This window comes from Neoarius graeffei, chromosome 22 (assembly GCF_027579695.1).
Source record: "Neoarius graeffei isolate fNeoGra1 chromosome 22, fNeoGra1.pri, whole genome shotgun sequence".
In the NCBI taxonomy this organism is placed as follows: Eukaryota; Metazoa; Chordata; class Actinopteri; order Siluriformes; family Ariidae; genus Neoarius; species Neoarius graeffei.
The window spans coordinates 31,142,286-31,167,726 of NC_083590.1; the positions used below are offsets into that span (position 1 = coordinate 31,142,286).

The 25,441-nt window shown below is 40.7% G+C and overlaps 1 protein-coding gene across 1 annotated transcript in view; it reads right to left on the bottom strand.

Annotated features, from left to right (window-relative positions):
- Positions 1-25,441, bottom strand: part of adgrb2 (adhesion G protein-coupled receptor B2) — an 836,040-nt gene that overhangs the window by 456,998 nt on the left and 353,601 nt on the right. The window contains exon 5 of the mRNA XM_060904734.1: positions 1,474-1,638. Coding sequence (XP_060760717.1) covers positions 1,474-1,638 — 165 coding nt within the window. The remainder of the gene's footprint in view (positions 1-1,473; positions 1,639-25,441) is intronic.

Consider the following 25,441-nt stretch of genomic DNA (forward strand, 5'->3'; position numbering starts at 1 on the left):
CGGATGGCACGGTGGTGTAGTGGTTGGCGCTGTCGCCTCACAGCAAGAAGGTCCGGGTTCGAGCCCCGTGGCCGGCGAGGGCCTTTCTGTGTGGAGTTTGCATGTTCTCCCCGTGTCCGCGTGGGTTTCCTCCGGGTGCTCCGGTTTCCCCCACAGTCCAAAGACATGCAGGTTAGGTTAACTGGTGACTCTAAATTGAGCGTAGGTGTGAATGTGAGTGTGAATGGTTGTCTGTGTCTATGTGTCAGCCCTGTGATGACCTGGCGACTTGTCCAGGGTGTACCCCGCCTTTCGCCCGTAGTCAGCTGGGATAGGCTCCAGCTTGCCTGCCACCCTGTAGAACAGGATAAAGCGGCTACAGATAATGAGATGAGATGAGCTACTGTAGTGACACTAAAATCATCCATCCATCCATCCATCCATCCATCTCCCACTGATGAAAATAAATGTCACTGTTATAATACTATTCAAATTCACCTTATATTTACAATCCACTTCTAGTTGCTTAATGGAAGTCATTAGCCAGGTTTCTGTTGCATTTTTTCCCCTCGAAATAGAAGTGATATTTCAAACATTTTGACAAAACATGATCGCAAAAGGTTTGTGTTTGACTGAGTGACAAAAAAGTTACGCTGGGTCCTCTCACATGAGCTCTACGTTTACCAGAAAGGTAGCATTTCCATTTGCTCACGTGAAAAAAAAAATGTGTTTCCATTTCAATTTTGCAAAATAATGCTTGGTCAAATTGTCTGAAAACCCACCTCATGCGAGCATAAAAACTTTTGTGTGTGTGATGTTGCGAGTTTTTTTCCGAATTCAAGCGTTTCCATTACTTGTTTTTTAGTTTGCAATTTCAAATTGTGCATCAAGCAGGTTAATGGAAACACGGCTGTTGAAACACGGCTATTAAAACACTTATTTTATTCCCCCCATAAACCACTGATCACCATGATCATATGAAATGGGTCTTCGTGAAATGAGAGAAGGAAAAAAAACATGCAGAGATAAATACAAACAAGTACCATTTTTATGTGAATGAATAAATCAGAGCTTATGATAAATTAAAGAATTTGCTTCTCTTTTTTGGCTTAGTCACTCAGTTTTAATAAATTTTTTTTCTGAATAAGAAGCCAGTAAAATGTAAAATTATGAACCTCTTCTTTTGTACGTTGTATTGCATTTTTATGTTTGTATGCTTTATATTCTATCTACAATAGGTGCTGCCCTTTCTTGGCCAGGGCTCACTTGGAAAAGAGACTTCCGTCTTAATGTGATTTACCCCGGTTAAATAAAGGATAAATAAAAAAATAAATTAAATAGAGGTCTTTGCAAAGCACACGTGCATTTCAGTGCTTTGAATGTAATGTATGAATGTAAAAATACAACCTGTTATGCAAAACCGTAAATAACGAATCTTTTTCTTCATACGGATAACTAATCACAGCGATGAGAAATGGTGGGTTTGTGACGTACCATCGCAAGGTTGGTTAGTGCATTCCCTTGTTTCTGACTGTGGACCTTTACACTCAGCCCAGCCGTGTACAGACACACTGCAGCGCCGCAGCCTCTGCTGAGTGCCAGTTCCACACGATACTGAACAACGAGACCAAGGAGCCCAATCCAACCACTGCCCCTCCACTTGAGAGAGAGAGAGAGAGAGAGAGAGAGACGAGAGGAAATTTTAAGCAATCGAGGAAAATGGCACAAATGGCACATATAAATTAAAACACACACACACACACACACACACACACACACACTACAATATATATCTGTGTCAAAAAGTCTGAGTCTTCTATTAAGACCTGATTTTATTTGGTCACATATTAAACACTATTATATACTTAATATTGCTTAATTCAGACTGGTCAAAAGGTTTTGGTTAATTTTCCCCAACAGCAACTCTGACAACTGTTCCAGCTTCAAGGATCATATCATATTAATATGCTCATTTTTTTAATACGTTATCATTTCCATGGTACCTTTCATAGAGACTTGTATAGCGGATACCCATGTATGTAAATAAAATGTATAATGTATCATTCTTTAATTATAAAAAAAGAAATAAAACATTTCAGGACACTGTGTTATTGAAAAATAATCAACGATGGGGTGTTAACTTTCAAGAAATCTCCTAGCCGCCTGGCATATTTCTTACTATTATATTCACATTCACTGGATATGAGCAGTCGCGCGCTCTGATTGGCTACGCTACGCTCTGATGAGGTTGTCAGCTCATATGCATATACTGTACGTGAGGAGAGAAAAACAAAACGGCAGCGCGTGTTGCTGAACCAACCGAGGACGAAATTTAAAAAAAAACACCAAAATAAAAAAAAAAGGAACAAAATATGTCATAATAGTATTTGGTGGTAAGAACGTATCTGTATTTAATTTTATTTTTCAAGAACTGTTATTATTATATGTAGCATTTTTCACAAATTGCTCCTGTCATTTCACCGGGTTGTTTACACGCTTCATCTTTAAGCATTAACATTTGTTGATTTTTTTTTTTTTTTTATTAGGCTGGTTCAAAAGCTCAAAGAAGTTTGAAAATTACAGAACTATATCAAAGGAAGAATTAAATAAATGTCTAAAGCTATTTTATATCTCGGCACGACAGCAAGACGGCACTTTCTACAAAAAACAACGCTAAAGTCAATTCATGCAGCCATCAATAGGTTTTTAAGAAGTCTGCCTTAGTGGAAATGATTTTGTCAGAAGTTTTGTATTCAGCTTTTATTTATCAAATTTGCAAAAAATAAAAATGCTGTTTCTCAAAACCCAGTGAATGTGGACATAATAAAACAATTATTCCACTCAATCTCATCGTACCTGGCTGATAGCCGATCGGTGCTACATGCCTCCCCAGATGGAAAAGAAAAAGAAGAAACTTATAAAAAAAAATTACTTTCCATCACCTTCAGTTTATGTTTCATGTATTGTGCATCATATAAGGAATAGGACTTACTCCTGAAAGTGGCCACTTTTGCATTACTGTCATATATTGTTCTGATAAATTTGCAAATCATACAAGTTTCTTTTGTTCAAATTTACTAAGGATCTTATATCTGGTTTCACTGTTGTATGCTTTACATACAAATTTCAGACAAAGGACATACAAATTTTATAAGATTTATCTACATCTTTTCCATATGGGTCATCAGCTATCAGCTTATGTACGACTCGATTTCGTGGAATAACTGTTATTTATTTTTTTCACAGTCTGGTTTCCATCAACTCCTGCGCTCTGATTGGCTGGCGAGCGGGTCCGTATCCTACAGTACGGACCCCAGTTACGGACCCCGGTTACGGACCTCTGGCGACTCGCTCGTTCACAACAAAAACAAACATAGTAGCAATTTTTGTCAGCATTTATTTTCGCATTTCTCAGGAGAATAGCATTAATTTTACAGCATGAATAGCGATAACGACAGTCTTCACAGTGAAAGCGAGTTTTACTACCCTGAGGAAGATGAAATTAAAAAGAAAACATTTCAGGAGAAAGCTAAAACCTGTAACTTGCTAACGCCGAGCAAAAACATGGCTGAATCCTGAATGACTCAATTTTGTATAAATAGGGGACTACATAGGCGACAAAATGTAGTTTTGTTCCTGCTATGAAAGTGCACTTGTATACCGAGGAGGAAGCCATTTGCATTACAGCCGTGAATGAGGATTCAAAATGGCGGCTCGGCTCGGTTTTCCCTTTCGGGCGCTCTCGTTTTCTGTTAGAATTTGGTAAAGAAAAAATAAATATATTATTTACCAGCTTAAGGTCGGTCCGTATGGTGAAATACCGTGACCTCGGCCTTGAATACTGACCTCGGCCCAGAGGGCCTCGCTCAGTACTTTCAAGACCTCAGTCACAGTATTTCACGATACGGACCTCCCAGCTGGGAAAAAAAACCCATATATATATATATATATATATATATATATATATATATATATATATATATGCTTTTATGATAGCGTTTTTATTTTGCTTCCTGGTCTTGCTTCCACCGCACTTCTGTGATTGGTTTCTTTCCTGATTATGTTGTCTGTTCTCCATTTAGATCTTGATTACTCTGCCTATTTATACCCTCCTGTGGGTTTGTCACTGAAGTCTTATTTAGCATTTATGTCATTTTCCTGTTTTTATGTTTTCTATTGTTTCTAATTATGGATCTGCCTGCTGCATTTGTACTGAGCTGAAAGTCCTTAATAAACAACATGCTGAGTTTATGCATTTGTATCCTGCCTTTACTCACTGCATGGTCCAGTAACTCTGCTTCATGATGGGAATCACAACCAACTGTTGATGTATTTTCCTAAAAGAGCACACCCTGTTGTGTTTTATTCTTTAAATACAAAACTAAAACTTAGTTCTTAAATTATATTCGGTCAAGAATGTATTCATCATATACATTTCATAACATATGTTTCTACCACACATGTTATGTTATGACGCTGTTCTTTGTTCAATGAATACAACCCACTGTGTGTTGTGTTATCCTAGCTACGTACGCATTTTACGAACTTGATTATGAATACTGATAAATATAACTGGTCAAAGTTATCTCACTTTTTTTTTTTAATTGTGAGCTCAAGCAATGAAACCCTGTATGCCAGAAAAAAAAAAGGAGAAGCACAGAAAGAAACATGCCCGGGTCTAGTTAATAAGACAGAAGGACAGAACAACAAACAAGCAGACACTGATGCAGACATGAGCAGAGAAGCAGGCTGTGTGTGTATCTGGGGGATTGGACAGTGCTGTAATGAATCACTGTCAAATATGAACCCACATCTGAACTGCAATAACAAAGACCATAACAAAGTCAGTCACATATATGACCTGCTCCATTGTTCTGAGTCACCTTGAACCCCAAACTGCAATTTATGATTTATACAATGCTGCAAAAAGAAAAGCCTCTGCTTTCTGCTGATATTATATGTGGTTGTCTCGGAAAACATGTCTGTGTATCTAAAAAAAAAATCAGATATTGACCAAAATTTTTTTTTTTTCTGCTATTAATACACTTTGACATATCTAATTTAAGATCATGTCAATTACTAGAAGGGCACTTGATAGATTGCATACCTCTGCCAAGCCACATATTATCAACATCAAAACCAAATCACTTAAACCAAGGATAATACTCAAATGGTACACCCAATTTAATCAAAATCCATTCACGAACTTTTCAGATACATTGGGAACAGGCAAAAAAATAAATAAATAAAATCCTGGCTCCACGTACATATCCAGATTTGCATCAAAATATAATCACTTGTTCCATGGTCCATGCTCCACCTTTCCTCAAAATGTCATCAAAATCCGTTCACTACTTTTTGAGTTACATTGGGAACAAGCAAAAATCCTGGATCCACATACATATCCAGATTTGCATCAAAATATAATCACTTGTTCCGTGGTCCATGCTCCACCTTTCCTCAAAATTTCATCAAAATCTGTTGACTACTTTTTGAGTTACATTGGGAACAAGCAAAAATAAATAAATAAATAAATAAAATCCTGGCTCCACATACATATCGAGATTTACATCAAAAGCTAATCAATTGTTCCGTGGTCCATGCTCCACCTTTCCTCAAAATTTCATCAAAATCTGTTCACTACTTTTTGAGTTACATTGGGAACAAGCAAAAAAAAAAAAAATCCTCGATCCACATACATATCCAGATTTGCTTCAAAATAGAATCACTTGTTCCGTGGTCCATGCTCCAGCTTTCTTCAAAATTTCAGCAAAATCTGTTGACTACTTTTTGAGTTACATTGGGAACAAGCAAAAATAAATAAATAAATAAATAAATAAATCCTGGCTCCACATACATATCGAGATTTACATCAAAATCTAATCAACTGTTCCATAGTCCATGCTCCACCTTTCCTCAAAATTTCATCAAAATCCGTTCACTACTTTTTGAGTTACATTGGGAACAAGCAAAAATAAATAAATCTCATCATCTCTCGCCGCTTTATCCTGTTCTACAGGGTCACAGGCAAGCTGGAGCCTATCTCAGCTGACTACGGGCGAAAGGCAGGGTACACCCTGGACAAGTCGCCAGGTCATCCATCACAGGGCTGACACATAGACACAGACAACCATTCACACTCACGGTCAATTTAGAGTCACCAGTGAACCTAACCTGCATGTCTTTGGGGGAAACCGGAGCACCCGGAGGAAACCCACGCGGACAACATGCAAACTCCGCACAGAAAGGCCCTCGCCGGCCACGGGGCTCGAACCCAGAACCTTCTTGGTGTGAGGCGACAGCGCTAACCACTACACCACCGTGCCGCCCATAAATAAATAAATAAAATCCTGGCTCCACATACATATCCAGATTTACATCAAAAGCTAATCAATTGTTCCGTGGTCCATGCTCCACCTTTCCTCAAAATTTCATCAAAATCTGTTCGCTACTTTTTGAGTTACATTGGGAACAAGCAAAAAAAAAAAAAAAATCCTCGATCCACATACATATCCAGATTTGCTTCAAAATAGAATCACTTGTTCCGTGGTCCATGCTCCAGCTTTCTTCAAAATTTCAGCAAAATCCGTTCACTACTTTTTGAGTTACATTCGGAACAAGCAAAAATAAATAAATAAATAAATAAATAAATAAATAAATCCTAGCTCCACATACATATCCAGATTTACATCAAAATCTAATCAATTATTCTGTGGTCCATGCTCCACCTTTCCTCAAAATTTCATCAAAATCTGTTCACTACTTTTTGAGTTACATTGGGAACAAGCAAAAAAAAAAAAAAAATCCTCGATCTACATACATATCCAGATTTACATCAAAATCTAATCAATTATTTCATGGTCCATGCTCCACATCTCCTCAAAATTTCATCAAAATCTGTTCACTACTTTTTGAATTACATTGGGAACAAGCCAAAAATAAATAAATAAATAAAATCCTGGCTCCACATACATATCCAGATTTACATCAAAATCTAATCAATTGTTCTGTGGTCCATGCTCCACCTTTCCTCAAAATTTCACCAAAATCCGTTCACGACTTTTTGAGTTACATTGGGATCAAGCCAAAAATAAATAAATAAATAAAATCCTGGTTCCACATACATATCCAGATTTACATCAAAATCTAATCAATTGTTTTGTGGTCCATGCTCCACCTTTCCTCAAAATTTCACCAAAATCCGTTCACTACTTTCTGAGTTACATTGGGAACAAGCCAAAAATAAAAAATAAAAAAATCCTGGATCCACATACTTGCATCAAAATAGAATCGCTTGTTCCGTGGTCCATGGTCCACCTTTCCTCAAAATTTCATGATCATCTGTTCACTACTTTTAGGGTTACAGTAGGAACAGACAGACAAAAAAAAAAACATTACCTCCAACAAAGTTGGCAGATGTACTGTAATAATGTACCAAAAGGATATGAAATGCTTTTATTTACAGAAATTTCTAACCTTACCTTGGTGTCTACCAGCATAGATAGTGTTGGGTGAGGAGCCAGTTTAACAAATGCAGCAGGAAAAACAATCAGTCTGACTAACATCTTAAACTGTCTTGAACTAAAGATTTGTTTAATTTGTTGGCTATCTACACTACCAGTTCACAATTTGGACACACCTACTCATTCATAGAGGGGTTTTTTTTCTGTATTGTGACTATTTTCTGCATTGTAGAACAATATTACCCAAGCACACAATTCTTCACTGATAAAACTTGTCATTGACACAAATCTGTTCTAAATAGTATGCAACCAATGCTCTCCCTTTCCTAATGATGGACACCATTACCATTTCTCAGCCAGAAAATCAAATTGTCGCACACTTACAAATGGTTGTAATCAGAGAGGAGGTACAGGCACTGCAAAAAACTGAAAGCTGAATTTGAGGAGAAAATTCCTTAACACTAGTGAAATTATCTTGCTACATGGACGGATCATTTTACTTGACAAGACATCTTGGAATAAGTTGGGTACTATCTACAACCAGTTTTAATAATCTCAGAGTTGGTGTCTTATTTTCTTCTACACTGCAAAAATGATATCTGAAGTTAGAATACCTTGAATATAGGTGGAACGATCTCGCATTCCCTATTAGAAGAATACTAGACACCAACGCTGAGATTATTAAAACTAGTTCTAGATTGTAACCAATTTATTCCAAGATGTCTTGTCAAGTAAAATTGTCTGTCCATGCAGCAAGATAATTTCACTAGTATTAAGGAATTTTCAACTTAAATTCAACTTTCAGTTTTTTGCAGTGCACACACTGCAAGAGGTTGCTCACATCTGTGTTAAGATCTCAGACATAACTACTGACTTGCATGATATACAAAAGGTGACACATGTGGGCTGGTGTTTGCCAAAAACAGAAGTGTGTCTCAGTTACATGCTGTTCTGACCTTGGATTTAAACCTATTTTTCTTGTATGATATACAGTACCAATCACAATTTTGGACACATCTACTCATTCATAGAGTTTCCTGTATTTTGTACTTTCTACATTGTAGAACAATACTGAACATGTCAAAACTATGAAATAACATCTGGAACGCATATGGAATCATGTGGCAAACAAAAAAAGTGTTAAAAACCAAAATCTGTCTAATGTTTTAGATTATTCAAAGTAGCCAGTGTTTACCTTGATGACACTTTGCACACTTTTGGCGTTATCTTACCCAGCTTCATAAGGTAGTCACCTGGAATGCTTTTCAATTAACAGGAGTGCCTCGTCAAAAGTTAATTTGTGCAATTTCTTGCCTTCTTAATGCGTTTCAGATCAAACAGTAAATAGTAAATTAAAGCCGCAAGCGGCCTCGACGGGCCCTCGCGCCAGCGGCCAAGGGGGGCGGGGGCATGCGTCCCCGCGAAAAACCTTCCACAGCTTCTTCGGCAAGAGACATAACACCCACAATGGCGACAAAGCACAGAATTGGACACATGGCAAGAAAAGGGTCTCGCACTGCACGGTGCTCGGGGCCTAATAATAATGGTTCTCAGTAGCGGTGGCAGTCCAAGAAAAAGGGGCAAAATTTCGAGCGTAGTCGACCATGGCAAGCGCCCCAATAAGGGTCTTGTAAAGAGTTAGCTTGCCAAGCTTGACAAATCAGAAGCTGCAATATCATTTCAGCCATAACCAGCACCCCCGGGGGCGAAAGTGCACAAAATTTGGCGTAAATGTGAGGTGAGCTACGAAGACTTTGCGTATGAAGTTTGATGACAATTGAGTAAATAGAAGAAGAGATATAGATTTTTGAAGAAAAAATTGTTTGGTTTTTCCCATGTCAGTAGGTGGCGCTATGCTGTACATGAGCGATTATGAGATGGAAAAATAAGAGTCTACAACAGCAACGTACTATCACAAGGTAGTGGTGTGAAGGAAAAGCATTATGGAATTATTTACCAAAAACCCGTTTTGGAGAAAGTGCGTCGGCCAAAAACAGCGCCCCCCATGGATGAAAATTCCCAAAATGTGGTAGACATGACATGGGAGGTAGTAAGAGGGTGGCCGTGAAGTTTGATCAAATTTGAGGAAAGACTGGAATTTTTGCCCAAAAATAGCACCCCCAGTGGCGAAATATCACAGAAATTGGGTAACATGTCAGAAGCCCAATGCGTGATGTGCGTGTGAAGTATGAGCAGTTTTGAGCAATCAGAAGATATGTTATGAATTTTTAAGCATGTCAAGTTTTGAAGTGAAAATTGATTGACGTATAACTTCTGAACGGTTCATCCTACGTGAAACGTATTTAGTAACTTTTGTCAGCCATGTCTGTAGATGATGTGTATCAATTTTGGTGACATTCCCATGAACGGTCTAGGAGGAGTTGCGCCCTCTTCGTGGCCATGCATTTCGCACAAAAGTGAAATTACCTCACTTCCTGTTGGGCGTGGCTAATGCATTGGCATTACATATTTGTCCGGCCTAGTGAGATACATGTGCGTACCAAATGGCATGCCACTACTACAAACTATATGGCAACCAGGCAGCTTAATGCGGGAGGCCAAAATCACAATGACTTAGGGGGCGCTATAGAGGCCCTGAGGCCCGGCCAAGTGTGGGCTTCTGGTTCTGAGTAGCGGTGGCAATTCTCGGAACTGGTGCCAAATTTCGCGCGTTTTCGCCCATGGCAAGCGCCCCGAAAATGGCCCAACAGCGGAGAAAAATAAAGAAGAAGAAGAAGAAGAAGACGGAAGAATAATAATAGTGAACTCTTACAAGAACAATAGGGCCTTCGCCCATAGGGCTCGGGCCCTAATAATAATAGTGAACTCTTACAAGAACAATAGGGCCTTCGCCCATAGGGCTCGGGCCCTAATTAAAGCCGCAAGCGGCCTCGACGGGCCCTCGCGCCAGCGGCCAAGGGGGGCGGGGGCATGCGTCCCCGCGAAAAACCTTCCACAGCTTCTTCGGCAAGAGACATTACTCCCACAATGGCGACAAAGCACAGAATTGGACACAGAGTACACGGTGCGCTGAGATGTTGTCATGGACAGAACATTTAATGCCATGGCTTCCCAACCAAATTAATGTATTTACCTCATCAGTCACCAAGCTATAGCTACATAGGATTGTCTTCTGTTAGACATCTATTAGTCTGTATGTAACGCTACAACACTTGCTCCCGACTGCCTACCCATTCCCCACAAGTCATGTGTGTTTAAGGCAACCAAAACAACATACTCCGGGTGCCTCATGATTGTAAACACCTCTCCTGCAACTGCTACAGTGCAATGAGCGCCCCCAGTGGTGAAAGATCACCAAATTTGGTAGACATGTCAAGGGACCTATGAAGAGTTGTTTTGTCAAGTTTGATCAAGTTTGACCAATCAGAAGCCGAGATATAAATTGTTGCCTGAAAACAGCGCCCCCAGTGGCAAAAGTTCACAAAATTTGGCACATATGTCAGGTGACCTGTTAAGGGTGTGTGTATCAAGTTTGATCAAGATTGAGAAAATAGAAGATGAGATATTGATTTTTGAAGAATAAATTTTTTGGTTTTTCCCATGTCAGTAGGTGGCGCTATGCTGTACATGAGCGATTATGAGTTGGAAAAATAAGTGTCTACAACAGCAACGTACTATCACAAGGTAGTGGTGTGAAGGAAAAGCATTATGGAATTATTTACCAAAAACCTGTTTTGGAGCAATTGCGTCGGCCAAAAACAGCGCCCCCCATGGACGAAAATTCCCAAAATGTGGTATACATGACATGGGAGGTAGTAAGAGGGTGGCCGTGAAGTTTGACCAAATTTGAGGAAAGATTGGATTTTTTGCCCAAAAATAGCGCCCCCCGTGGCGAAATATCACAGAAATTGGGTAACATGTCAGATGCCCAATGAGTGATTTGCGTGTGAAGTATGAGCAGTTTTGAGCAATTTGAAGATTTGTTATGAATTTTTAAGCATGTAAAATTTTGCATTGAAAATTGATTGACGTATAACTTCTGAACGGTTTATGCTACGTGAAACGTATTTAGGAACTTTTGTCAGCCGTGTCTGTAGATGATGTGTATCAATTTTGGTGACATTCCTATGAACGGTCTAGGAGGAGTTGCGCCGTCTTCGTGGCCATGCATTTTGCACAAAAGTGAAATTACCTCACTTCCTGTTGGGCGTGGCTAATGCATTGGCATTAAATTTTTGTCCGGCTTAGTGAGATACATATGCGTACCAAATGGCATGCCACTACTACAAACTACATGGCAACCAGGCACCTTAATGCGGGAGGCCAAAATCACAACGAGTTAGGGGGCGCTATAGAGGCCCTGAGGCCCGCCTGGATCTGGGCTTCTGGTTCTCAGTAGCGGTGGCAGTCTAAGAAAAAGGAGCCAAATTTCGTGCGTTGTCGACCATGGCAAGCGCCCCAATAAGGGTCGTGTAAAGAGTTTGCTTGCCAAGTTTGACAAATCAGAAGGTGCAATATCATTTCTGCCATAACCAGCACCCCCAGGGGCGAAAGTGCACAAAATTTGGCGTACATGCCAGGTGAGCTATGCAGAGTTTGCGTATGAAGTTTGATGACAATTGAGTAAATAGAAGATGAGATATAGATTTTTGAAGAATACATTTTTTGGTTTTTCCCATGTCAGTAGGTGGCGCTATGCTGTACATGAGCGATTATGAGTTGGAAAAATAAGTGTCTACAACAGCAACGTACTATCACAAGGTAGTGGTGTGAAGGAAAAGCATTATGGAATTATTTACCAAAAACCTGTTTTGGAGCAATTGCGTCGGCCAAAAACAGCGCCCCCCATGGACGAAAATTCCCAAAATGTGGTATACATGACATGGGAGGTAGTAAGAGGGTGGCCGTGAAGTTTGACCAAATTTGAGGAAAGATTGGAATTTTTGCCCAAAAATAGCGCCCCCAGTGGCGAAATATCACAGAAATTGGGTAACATGTCAGAAGCCCAATGAGTGATTTGCGTGTGAAGTATGAGCAGTTTTGAGCAATCAGAAGATTTGTTATGAATTTTTAAGCATGTAAAATTTTGCATTGAAAATTGATTGACGTATAACTTCTGAACGGTTTATCCTACGTGAAACGTATTTAGTAACTTTTGTCAGCCATGTCTGTAGATGATGTGTCTCAATTTTGGTGACATTCCTATGAACGGTTGCGCCGTCTTCGTGGCCATGCATTTCGCACAAAAGTGAAATTACCTCACTTCCTGTTGGGCGTGGCTAAAGCATTGGCATTACATTTTTGTCCGGCTTAGTGAGATACAGATGCGTACCAAATGGCATGCCACTACTACAAACTACATGGCAACCAGGCACCTTAATGCGGGAGGCCAAAATCACAACGACTTAGGGGGCGCTATGGAGGCCCTGAGCCCCGGCCAAGTTTGGGCTTCTGGTTCTGAGTAGCGGTGGCAATTCTCGGAACTGGTGCCAAATTTCGTGCGTTTTCGCCCATGGCAAGCGCCCCGAAAATGGCCCAACAGCGGAGAAAAATAAAGAAGAAGAAGAAGACGGAAGAATAATAATAGTGAACTCTTACAAGAACAATAGCGGAGAAAAATAAAGAAGAAGAAGAAGACGGAAGAATAATAATAGTGAACTCTTACAAGAACAATAGGGCCTTCGCCCATAGGGCTCGGGCCCTAATTATAAAAATACAGTAAATAGCCCTGTTCCACAACTGTAGTAATCCATATTATGTCAAGAACTGCTCATCTAAGTAAAGAGAAGTGACATCCATCATGACTCGAAGACATGAAGAACTGTCTTTTAATGAATAAAAATAAAGAAAAAACACTAACTTAGAAGGTGCGTCCAAACTTTTGACTGCTACTGTATGTGACACAGCAAAACAAACTTAAGCCAAATCAATTCAGTTTGTAATCATGACACCAAAACTTTGTCTTCATTACAAGATTAAAATAAAAAAATAAAACAGACCTGACTGAATTAATCAGCATTTATTTCCTCAATTATGTTAGCATGAACAGATGATTTGAGTGAAGAGATGATGGTGAGGCTCGTGTTTAAATACCATGAGTAACGTTTTCCTCAGGTGTTGGGACAGACACTGATGTGGACAGTGTTGATAATCAAAATGAGAACTCATTTCCACTGGTAAACTTGTAATTCTTTTAATCTTGGCAGTAATTCTGTGAACATAGATGTGGGCAGGACATTTCAGTGGAGGTCGGTCCATCCATCCATCCATCTTCCGCTTATCTGAAGTTGGGTCACAGTGCCAGCAGGCTAAGCAGGGTATTCCAGGCATCCCTCTCCCCAGCAATGCTTTCCAGTTCCTCCTGTGGGATCCCAAGGTGCTCCCAGGCCAGATGAGATACAGTGGGGCAAAAAAGTATTTAGTCAGCCACCAATTGTGCAAGTTCTCCCGCTTAAAAAGATGAGCGAGGCCTGTAATTTTCATCATAGGTACACTTCAACTATGAGAGACAGAATGGGGGGAAAGAATCCAGGAAATCCCATTGTAGGATTTTTAATGAATTAATTGGTAAATTCCTCAGTAAAATAAGTATTTGGTCACCTACAAACAAGCAAGATTTCTGGCTCTCACAGACCTGTAACTTCTTCTTTAAGAGGCTCCTCTGTCCTCCACTCGTTACCTGTATTAATGGCACCTGTTTGAACTCGTTATCAATATAAAAGACACTTGTCCACAACCTCAAACAGTCACACTCCAAACTCCACTATGGCCAAGACCAAAGAGCTGTCAAAGGACACCAGAAACAAAATTGTAGACCTGCACCGGGCTGGGAAGACTGAATCTGCAATAGGTAAGCAGCTTGGTGTGAAGAAATCAACTGTGGGAGCAATTATTAGAAAATGGAAGACATACAAGACCACTGATAATCTCCCTCGATCTGGGGCTCCATGCAAGATCTCACCCCGTGGGGCCAAAATGATCACAAGAACCGTGAGCAAAAATCCCAGAACCACACGGGGGGACCTAGTGAATAACCTGCAGATTGCTGGGACCAAAGTAACAAAGGCTACCATCAGTAACACACTATGCCGCCAGGGACTCAAATCCTGCAGTGCCAGACGTGTCCCCCTGCTTAAGCCAGTACATGTCCAGGCCCGTCTGAAGTTTGCTAGAGAGCATTTGGATGATCCAGAAGAGGATTGGGAGAATGTCATATGGTCAGATGAAACCAAAATAAAACTTTTTGGTAAAAACTCAACTTGTCGTGTTTGGAGGAGAAAGAATGCTGAGTTGCATCCAAAGAACACCATACCTACTGTGAAGCATGGGGGTGGAAACATCATGCTTTGGGGCTGTTTTTCTGCAAAGGGACCAGGACGACTGATCCGTGTAAAGGAAAGAATGAATGGGGCCATGTATCGTGAGATTTTGAGTGAAAACCTCCTTCCATCAGCAAGGGCGTTGAAGATGAAACGTGGCTGGGTCTTTCAGCATGACAATGATCCCAAACACACCGCCCGGGCAATGAAGGAGTGGCTTCGTAAGAAGCATTTCAAGGTCCTGGAGTGGCCTAGCCAGTCTCCAGATCTCAACCCCATAGAAAATCTTTGGAGGGAGGTGAAAGTCCGTGTTGCCCAGTGACAGCCCCAAAACATCACTGCTCTAGAGGAGATCTGCATGGAGGAATGGGCCAAAATACCAGCAACAGTGTGTGAAAACCTTGTGAAGAGTTACAGAAAACATTTGACCTCTGTCATTGCCAACAAAGGGTATATAACAAAGTATTGAGATGAACTTTTGTTATTGACCAAATATTTATTTTCCACCATAATTTGCAAATAAATTCTTTAAAAATCAGACAATGTGATTTTCTGGATTTTTTTTCTCATTCTGTCTCTCATAGTTGAGGTATACCTATGATGAAAATTACAGGCCTCTCTCATCTTTTTAAGTGGGAGAACTTGCACAATTGGTGACTGACTAAATACTTTTTTGCCCTACTGTATATAATCTCTCCAGCGTGTTCTGGGTCTACCCCGAGGTCTCCTCCCAGTTGGATGTGCCCGGAAGACCTCCAAAGGAAGGCGCCCAGGAGGCATCCTAATCAGATGCCCGAACCACCTCAGCTGACTCCTTTTGACATGAAGGAGCTGCGGCTCTACTCCGAGATCCCTCCGGATGTCTGAGCTCCTTATCCTAAGGGTGAGCCCAGCCACCATATGGAAAAATCTCACTTCAGCTGCTTGTATCCCCGATCTCATCCTTTCGGTCACTATCCAAAGCTAATCACCATAGGTGAGGGTTGGAATGTAGATTGAGTGGTAAATCAAAAGCTTTGCCTTCCAGCTCAGCTCCCTCTTCACCACAACGGACCAGTACAATGCCTGCATTACTGTTGATGCCACCCCGATCTGCCTGAACGGATTGGGGTGGATTTCAGTGGATGTGGAACTAAATGCAGTGGTGCTTGAAAGTTTGTGAACCCTTTAGAATTTTCTATATTTCTGTATAAATATGACCTAAAACATCATCAGATTTTCACACAAGTCCAAAAAGTAGATAAAGAGAACCCAGTTAAACAAATGAGACAAAAATATTATCCTTGGTTTTGCTTTACAAAAAGAACATTGCTGCTCGTCTGCAGTTTGCTAAAGATCATGTGGACAAGCCAGAAGGCTATTGGAAAAATGTTTAGTGGACGGATGAGACCAAAAAAGAACTTTTTGCTTTAAATCAGAAGCGTTATGTTTGGAGAAAGGAAAACACTGCATTCCAGCATAAGAACCTTATCCCATCTGTGAAACATGGTGGTGGTAGTATCATGGTTTGAGCCTGTTTTGCTGCACCTGGACCAGGACGGCTTGCCATCATTGATGGAACAATGAATTCTGAATTATACCAGCGAATTCTAAAGGAAAAAGTCAGGACATCTGTCCATGAACTGAATCTCAAGAGAAGGTGGGTCATGCAGCAAGACAATGACCCTAAGCACACAAGTCGTTCTACCAAAGAATGGTTAAAGAAGAATAAAGTTAATGTTTTGGAATGGCCAAGTCAAAGTCCTGACCTTAATGCAATCGAAATGTTGTGGAAGGACCTGAAGCGAGCAGTTCATGTGAGGAAACCCACCAACATCCCAGAGTTGAAGCTGTTCTGTACGGAGGAATGGGCTAAAATTCCTCCAAGCCGGTGTGCAGGACTGATCAACAGTTACCGGAAATGTTTAGTTGCAGTTATTGATGCACAAGGGGGTCACACCAGATACTGAAAGCAAAGGTTCACATACTTTTGCCACTCACAGATATGTAATATTGGATCATTTTCCTCAATAAATAAATGACCAAGTATAATATATTTTGTCTCATTTGTTTAACCAGGTTCTCTTTATCTACTTTTAGGACTTGTGTGAAAATCTGATGATGTTTTAGGTCCTATTTATGAAGAAATATAGAACATTCTAAAGGGTTCAGAAACTTTTAAGCACCACTGTATTTAACTGCACTTTTGGGGTAAGTGGACTTTGAGTAAGGTATAAAACATCAAGGCCATGCTGTTATGGGAAAATAATCAACAATAGGGTGGTATGATTCTGTTATCAGTAATATACAGTACTTTGCTAAAAAAAAAAAACAACACCAACACTTGATATATTTGCACACCCTCACTGAGAAGTTTATTAGAAACACCATAGTAATACTGTGTAGGGCCTCCCTTTGCTCTCAAAACAGCCTTAATAATTCATGTCATGAATTCTACAAAATGTTGAAAACATTCCTTTGAGATCGTGGTCAATGTTGATAGGACTGCATCATGCACTTCCTGCAGATGTTTTCAGGTGTGCTTTCATGCTGCGATTCTCGTAATCTACCACATCTCAACTGTGTCCTATTGGATTCAGTGACTGGGACAACCACTGAAGAGCACTGAACTCCTTGTTATGTTCATGAAACCACTTTGAGACAAATTTTGCTTTGTGACATGGTGCATTATCATGCTGGAAGTGGCTGTTAGAAGATGGTAAATTGTGCCTGTGAAGGGATGCACATGGTCAACAACAATACTCAAATAGACTGGGGTATTCAACGGATGACTGATTGGTGTTTATGAGCCCAAAGTGTGCCAAGAAAACATTCCCTGCATCGTTACACCACCTCCACTCGCTTGAACTGTTAACAGAAGACAGGTTGGGTCCATGGATTCATGCACTTTGCACCAAATTCTATATCAATGTTTTGGTGAGCCTGTAGCCACTGCAGCCTCAACTTTCTGTTCTTGGTTGAAAGGACTGGAAACTGACTTAGTCTCCTGCTGCTTTAGCCCATCTGCCTCAAAGTTCGACATGTTGTGGATTCTGAGATGCTTTTCTGCTTGCTCATCACAGTTGTACAGATTGATTATCTGAGTTACTGTAGCCTTTGTATCCTGAAACAATCTGGCCATTATGACTTTCAGACATGAAGTGTCGGCGGCACAATGGTGTAGTGGTTAGCACTGTTGCCTCACAGCAAGAAGGTTCTGGGTTTGAGCCCAGTGGCTGACGGGGGCCTTTCTGTGTGGAGTTTGCATGTTCTCCCCATGTCTGCGTGGGTTTCCTCCGGGTGCTCCGGTTTCCCCCACAATCCAAAGACATGCAGGTTAGGTTAACTGGTGACTCTAAATTGACCGTAGGTGTGAATGTGAGTGTGAATGGTTGTCTGTGTCTACGTGTCAGCCCTGTGATGACCTGGTGACTTGTCCAGGGTGTACCCCGCCTCTCGCCCGTAGTCAGCTGGGATAGGCTCCAGCTTGCCTGCGACCCTGCACAGGATAAGCGGCTACGGATAATGGATGGATATGAAGTGTCTTTTAATTCACAAAAATAAAGAAAAAAAATATGACTGAGTTGGCATGTGTACACTTTTGACTGGTACTGTGCAATATACTGTACAGTTAATCACCCTAATCAAGCCTTTAGAATATACCACGTAATTTGCCTCAATATCTCCAAATCACTGAATCATCAGTTAGACCCTGATAATTCCCAGGTCATTTATTCACACATGCACTGTTACATTTAAATAGGGATACAATATTAAGATATATGCATGTACCATTCAGATAGAGTAATATACACATAAACTTTTACTATGTACAATTTTCATACCCCAGCTTTAATATCCTGCAGTCTGGTGGCTCTTATCAAAAGAAAAATCTGAGATAAGAGCACATTTAAAAACATTAACAACAAGTACTTTAAAAAAAATCGGTAAAGAAGATTACTATCTGCAGGCAATTACACCAAAAAGAGATTTTGGATAACGTTAATGCAGAAATTAATGAGAGTCTTCGTTTCACTTTGATACAACGAGTGCTCACTGGTCTCTATTGTTGAGGGTAGGGGGAGAAAAGTACAATTTGTGTGAGTAAAATTATTATTTTTCTTTCTGCCTGAATCCAACCTGAGTTACTTCAATAACAAGACTGGTCTCATCACTTCACACCACGCTTCTTGTGGAATTAACAATGGATTGGTATGATGAAATATAAAACCCACTGCCTGTAAAATACAGTAAGTTTGGTAAAATCCTTAAGCTCTACTTTACTTGAGTTTTTTTCTTTCAACTAATGCGTTTTTTCATGTCAAAAAAAAAAAATCCCTACTTTCTAGCCACTACATTTCTCTATAATCATATTTTTTTATCATCAGAAATTTGTCAAGGCATAAATAAAAATAAATACATTTCAACTTTAACCAATGTGGCAGGAAGGTTGGAACCTAAAACTCATCACTGTGATCTATTCGCTGCTATATTTACTTTGTGTTTCATTTATCAAGGCAGTTTCTATTGTTTCTATTGTGACAGCTAGCTATTAGCATTCACCAAGCTCGAGTTATTATTAGCTCATCCGATCAACAGGTGATGAGCTTATGCCATCATATGTTGTCCATCATCCATCCGTTGTCGTCTGTCGTCCATCATCCAGCGTTGTCCACATTTCATGAAAATCGCTTCTTACCTTTCAATTCTTCCCTGATTTTTATTATTTTTGGCAGGAAGGTAGGTCTGATTTGGGTGCATATAGTTTCTATCCAAATTTGCAATTAATAATGAAGATATGGAGTGATTAAGCCCTAACAAGCAGTTTCCACACAAATCACTTCTTCTCCCTCAGTTCTTCACCAATTTTGATTCTTTCTGGCATGAAGGTAGGGGTACCTAGGGTGCATATAGTTTTGACCCAGACTTGGTCTGGAGTGAGCTACGCCGTCATTGATGGTCTCGTTAAGCTAGCTACCTTTTTGAGAGATTATCAGTAAAGCTGTTAGATATTCTTAGATAATGTTGGTTTCTTGACAGAAGAGGCACTATGTACAGTAACTTTGAGTTACGTGGGGAAGAAACAAACAAACAAAGAAACAAGTGTCGCCAGGCAAAACAAACCTCACCCAGCAGCACTTATTTTACACCTATATGTTGATAATGGTAATATTTCTCAATCATCAGCTGTCAGGTTATAGTCCTATGAAAATCCATGACCTTGAGTCTGACATTTCAAAGTCATTCAAGGTCAAAGGTCATGACACCAAATGAAAGCCCATATGGCACTTCCTATAAGTTGATAATGGTAAAGATCTGTCTACCATCAACTGTTTTCAAGTTACAGCCCTCGGAAAATCTGTGACCTTGTGTTTGACCTTTCAGGGTCACTCAAGGTCAAAGATCATGGTGGCAAATGAAAGGCCATATGGGAATTCCTACATGCTCATAATAGTAAACATTTGTCTATCGGCAACCGTTTCTGAATTATAATGGAAAATATGTTATTTTTGACTGAAAGGTTGACCTTTCCGATAACCTTAACCTTCACCTCACCTGATTACCCCTAAAATTTAATCAGGTAATCTACGGACCATTGCCCACCTACCCTGAAAATTTGAAGTCAATTGGTGCAACCATCCAGACGCTAGATTGCTAACAGACAGACAGATGCACAAACAAACAAATGAAAGTTTGAAAGAAAGCTATGAGAGATACCCCATCATGTAGCATATCAGTGGAAGCAGAATTGAAAGATGAACATTTTGGAATTGGTTTGAAGTAAATATGATGAATATAAAGGAAGATATCATGAAAAAAATGATTTTGAGCTTTTTGGTGACCTTGACCTTGATCGGATGACCCTCAAAATGTTGGAAGTTCTATTTGAGACCAATGCCCATCTGTGCTTAAAGTTTCATGAAGATTGGTCCAGCCATTTTCCCATAATGTTGCTTAAAAAGAAAGAAACAAAGAACCACCCCCTGAAAACAATACCTCGCCTCCTGGTGGACTCTGTCCCGGGCGAGGCAACAAACAAATGGAGGCGAACACATAACCTTCTTCAACAAAGTTGGTGGAGGTCATAAAAACATCATCATGTCTTTTTTTAACCATTTATTATAGCTATTATTATTACTTGTAATAGAATGGAACATGGGCGGCACGGTGGTGTAGTGGTTAGCGCTGTCGCCTCACAGCAAGAAGGTCCGGATTCGAGCCCCGTGGCCGGCGAGGGCCTTTCTGTGTGGAGTTTGCATGTTCTCCCCGTGTCTGCGTGGGTTTCCTCCGGGTGCTCCGGTTTCCCCCACAGTCCAAAGACATGCAGGTTAGGTTAACTGGTGACTCTAAATTGACCGTAGGTGTGAATGTGAGTGTGAATGGTTGTCTGTGTCTATGTGTCAGCCCTGTGATGACCTGGCGACTTGTCCAGGGTGTACCCCGCCTTTCGCCCATAGTCAGCTGGGATAGGCTCCAGCTTGCCTGCGACCCTGTAGAACAGGATAAAGCGGCTAGAGATAATGAGATGAGATGAGAATGGAACATCCATGAGACAAGCTAGTTCCTACTATGACTTACAGTGGTGCTTGAAAGTTTGTGAACCCTTTCAAATTTTGTGTATTTTTGCATAAATATGACCTAAAACAGGGGCGGCACGGTGGTGTAGTGGTTAGCGCTGTCGCCTCACAGCAAGAAGGTCCTGGGTTCGAGCCCCGGGGCCGGCGAGGGCCTTTCTGTGTGGAGTTTGCATGTTCTCCCCGTGTCCGCGTGGGTTTCCTCCGGGTGCTCCGGTTTCCCCCACAGTCCAAAGACATGCAGGTTAGGTTAACTGGTGACTCTAAATTGACCGTAGGTGTGAATGTGAGTGTGAATGGTTGTCTGTGTCTATGTGTCAGCCCTGTGATGACCTGGCGACTTGTCCAGGGTGTACCCCGCCTTTCGCCCGTAGTCAGCTGGGATAGGCTCCAGCTTGCCTGCGACCCTGTAGAAGGATAAAGCGGCTAGAGATAATGAGATGAGATGACCTAAAACATCATCAGATTTTCACACAAGTCCTAAAAGTAGATAAAGAGAACCCAGTTAAACAAATGAGACAAAAATATTATACTTGTTCATTTATTTATTAAGGAAAATGATCCAATATTACATATCTGTGAGTGGTAAAAGTATGTGAATCTTTGCTTTCAGTATCTGGTGTGACCCCCTTCTGCAGCAATAACTGCAACTAAACGTTTGTGGTAACTGTTGATCAGTGCTGCTCATCAACCTGGAGGAATTTTAGCCCGTTCCTCCGTACAGAACAGCTTCAACTCTGGGACGTTGGTAGGTTTCCTCACATGAACTGCTCACACAACATTTCGATTGGATTAAGGTGAGGACTTCGATTTGGTCAGTCCAAGACATGAATTTTATTCTTCCTGAACCATTCTTTCGTAGAACGACTTGTGTGCTTAGGGTCGTTGTCTTGCTGCATGACCCACTTGCTTTTCAGATTCAGTTCACAGACAGATATCCTGATAGGTTTCTTTAGAGTTCACTGGAATAATTCAGAATTCATTACTCCATCAATGATGACAAGCCGTCCTGGCCCAAATACAGCAAAACACTCCAAAATCATGATGATGTGCAGCAAGACAATGACCATAAACACACAAGTCATTTGACCAAAGAATGCCCATCCATCCATTATCTGTAGCCGCTTATCCTGTCCGACAGGGTCGCAGGCAAGCTGGAGCCTATCCCAGCTGACTACGGCCGAAAGGCGGGGTACACCCTGGACAAGTCACCAGATCATAGCAGGGCTGACACATAGAGCCAAACAACCATTCACACTCACATTCACACCTACGGTCAATTTAGAGTCACCAGTTAACCTAACCTGCATGTCTTTGGACTGTGGGGGAAACCGGAGAACCCGGAGGAAACCCACGCGGACACGGGGAGAACATGCAAACTCCACACAGAAAGGCCCTCGCCGGCCCCGGGGCTCGAACCTGGACCTTCTTGCTGTGAGGCAACAGTGCTAACCACTACACCACCGTGGCACATAAATCAACATAAAACACAATAATGTTTTATGTATTCACTATTACTAGAAGCTCACACACCTACAATCTGAACTAAATTCATGAACATTAAACACAGCAGTGTGGTACTGAACCTATTTCTGAGTGAATCAGATTCCTGTGACAACTTCAAGATCAGATTGTGACGGATGAGTGTTTTTTTTTATCATCATGTTAAACCCTTGAGCTTAAAGATTAAACTGACAACCAAAACCAGTGTAATGATGTTTACATGACCTGTTTCCCATCAGAGAAGCCCTGTGACTCAAACCTGACACGATTCATACTTCCTGCAAATTACTATCGTCTACTGTTACCATCTCCTTACGATGCACGAGCTGACTGGGAAAATGGAGAGAAATATGTGTTTAGGCCGATTTCAGTATGATTAATGGCGTATGTTAAAAACATATTTGCTTTGCCAATTGCTGGCACATGGACGAGGAAGCACAAGATGGAAAATAATGGCCTTGCCATCTCTACTCAGTGTAACTCAACTCATATACAGTACAACCTTTTTTTTTTAATTTAAAAAGCACTATTAAGGCGTATTCAGTATACCTGCCGCATGAGGCCTAATGTGGTCTGGTTTAATCAGGTAAAGCTCAGTCATGCGAGTTATGACAGGTTGACCTACACAGGGAAGAAACACGCAGCTTGACATGATCCCATATGAAACAGCAGAAAAGTGTGATAAATAACACTGATCATCTGATGCTCATAAACTCAATCGGTGTTGAGGAACATGCTCTGCGTGTGTGTGTGTGTGTGTGTGTGTGTGTGTGTGTGTGTGTGTGTGTGTGTGTGTGTGTGTGTTGCTCTGAACTGTGAAATCATCACTCAAAGAAATGGTCAGTAATAAAAAAAAAAGACAGGACAGCATTTCAGTTGCCAGCAGAGATGGCAGCTGAAGTAAAAAATGTGTGTGTGTGTGTGTGAGAGAGAGAGAGAGAGAGAGAGAGAGAGAGAGAGAGACAGAGAGAGACCGCTAATAGTTGTGAGGTAGCATTAGCCTTTGACTTATATCAGCTGTTATATTTTTGGTAACTTGAAACAGTATAACTGTCTTTTTCATATGCATTAGTGCATTGTATAATGTGTCTCATCTCATCTCATTATCTCTAGCCGCTTTATCCTGTTCTACAGGGTCGCAGGCAAGCTGGAGCCTATCCCAGCTGACTACGGGCGAAAGGCGGGGTACACCCTGGACAAGTCACCAGGTCATCACAGGGCTGACACATAGACACAGACAACCATTCACACTCACATTCACACCTACGCTCAATTTAGAGTCACCAGTTAACCTAACCTGCATGTCTTTGAACTGTGGGGGAAACCGGAGCACCCGGAGGAAACCCACGCGGACACGGGGAGAACATGCAAACTCCACACAGAAAGGCCCTCGCCGGCCACGGGACTCGAACCCGGACCTTCTTGCTGTGAGGCAACAGCGCTAACCACTACACCACCGTGCCGCCCCAATAATAATAATAATAATAATAATAATAATAATAATAATAATTTAATTTTAGTATATACTTTTCTATTATTATTATTATTATTATTATTATGTGTGCTTGCTACACAAAGCAGCTTGAAGCAACAATTAGCACAATAGCCTTAGCATGCTAGCTGTTTGCATGTTAGCATTAGCATGTGAACATGCTAGCTGTTAGTATGTTAGCCAGAGAATCTTAGCATATGAACACGAGCATGTTCACATGCTAGCAGTTAGCATATTAGCCTCAGCATGTTAAAATACTCACAATTAACATGTTAGCATGATAGCTGTTAAAATTAGCATATTGACATGCTAGCTGTTAGCATATTAGCCTTACCATGTTCACATATGAAAGGAGAACTGAAGTCATTTTTAAACTTGCTTTATTTCTTAATTAACGTGTTATTCAATTACGTTTTCAGTTTTAGTAACCTTATATCACGACTCGTATTGGCAACTAATTGCAATTAAATATTATACTTATCGGCCTATTTAGTTTTTAGCCGTGTTGAATTTAGTTTGTTTGGTCCACGGCAGGCGTCTCTTATCCGCACGATCTTCACGAGACTTGTGCGAGACTTCGAAACGTGAAGTGTCAGCCAGGTGTCAGTGCCGCCATTTTGAAAACTGTTTTCCAAACGAAATATTGCACAAAAACAAGTTTAAATGACGATTACTGGTGACTTTTTCAAACTTTCCTGATTGCTATCAAAACAAACAAAATTTACATCAGCGTTCGAAAGAGGGCGTTGCGCGTCTTTTGACAACGTTGGCAGGTGTCGGTCACTTTGATTTCCGCTGTACGTTTTACTTCCGTCCTACGATGTCTCGCACAGGTCTCAACGAATCTCGTTTACGGCCATTGCTTTGACATATGGACTGATATATTACAGAGCATATTTCAAGCACTCATAACTTGCTATAGCAGTGACAAAATAGCGATCAAAAATGCATTCCGATATTTAATAAAATGAGATAAACAGAATTTTGATAAAAAAATTTGTCTTCAGTTTTCCTTTAACAGTTAGCAGGTTAGCACTAGGATGTTAGCATCAGCATGTTAACATGCTATCTATTAGCATGCTCCCATTCCCATGTTCATTGTTAGCATATAAGCATGCTAGCTGTTAGCATTTTAGCCTTAGCATGTTAGCATGATAGCTGTTCTGTGAC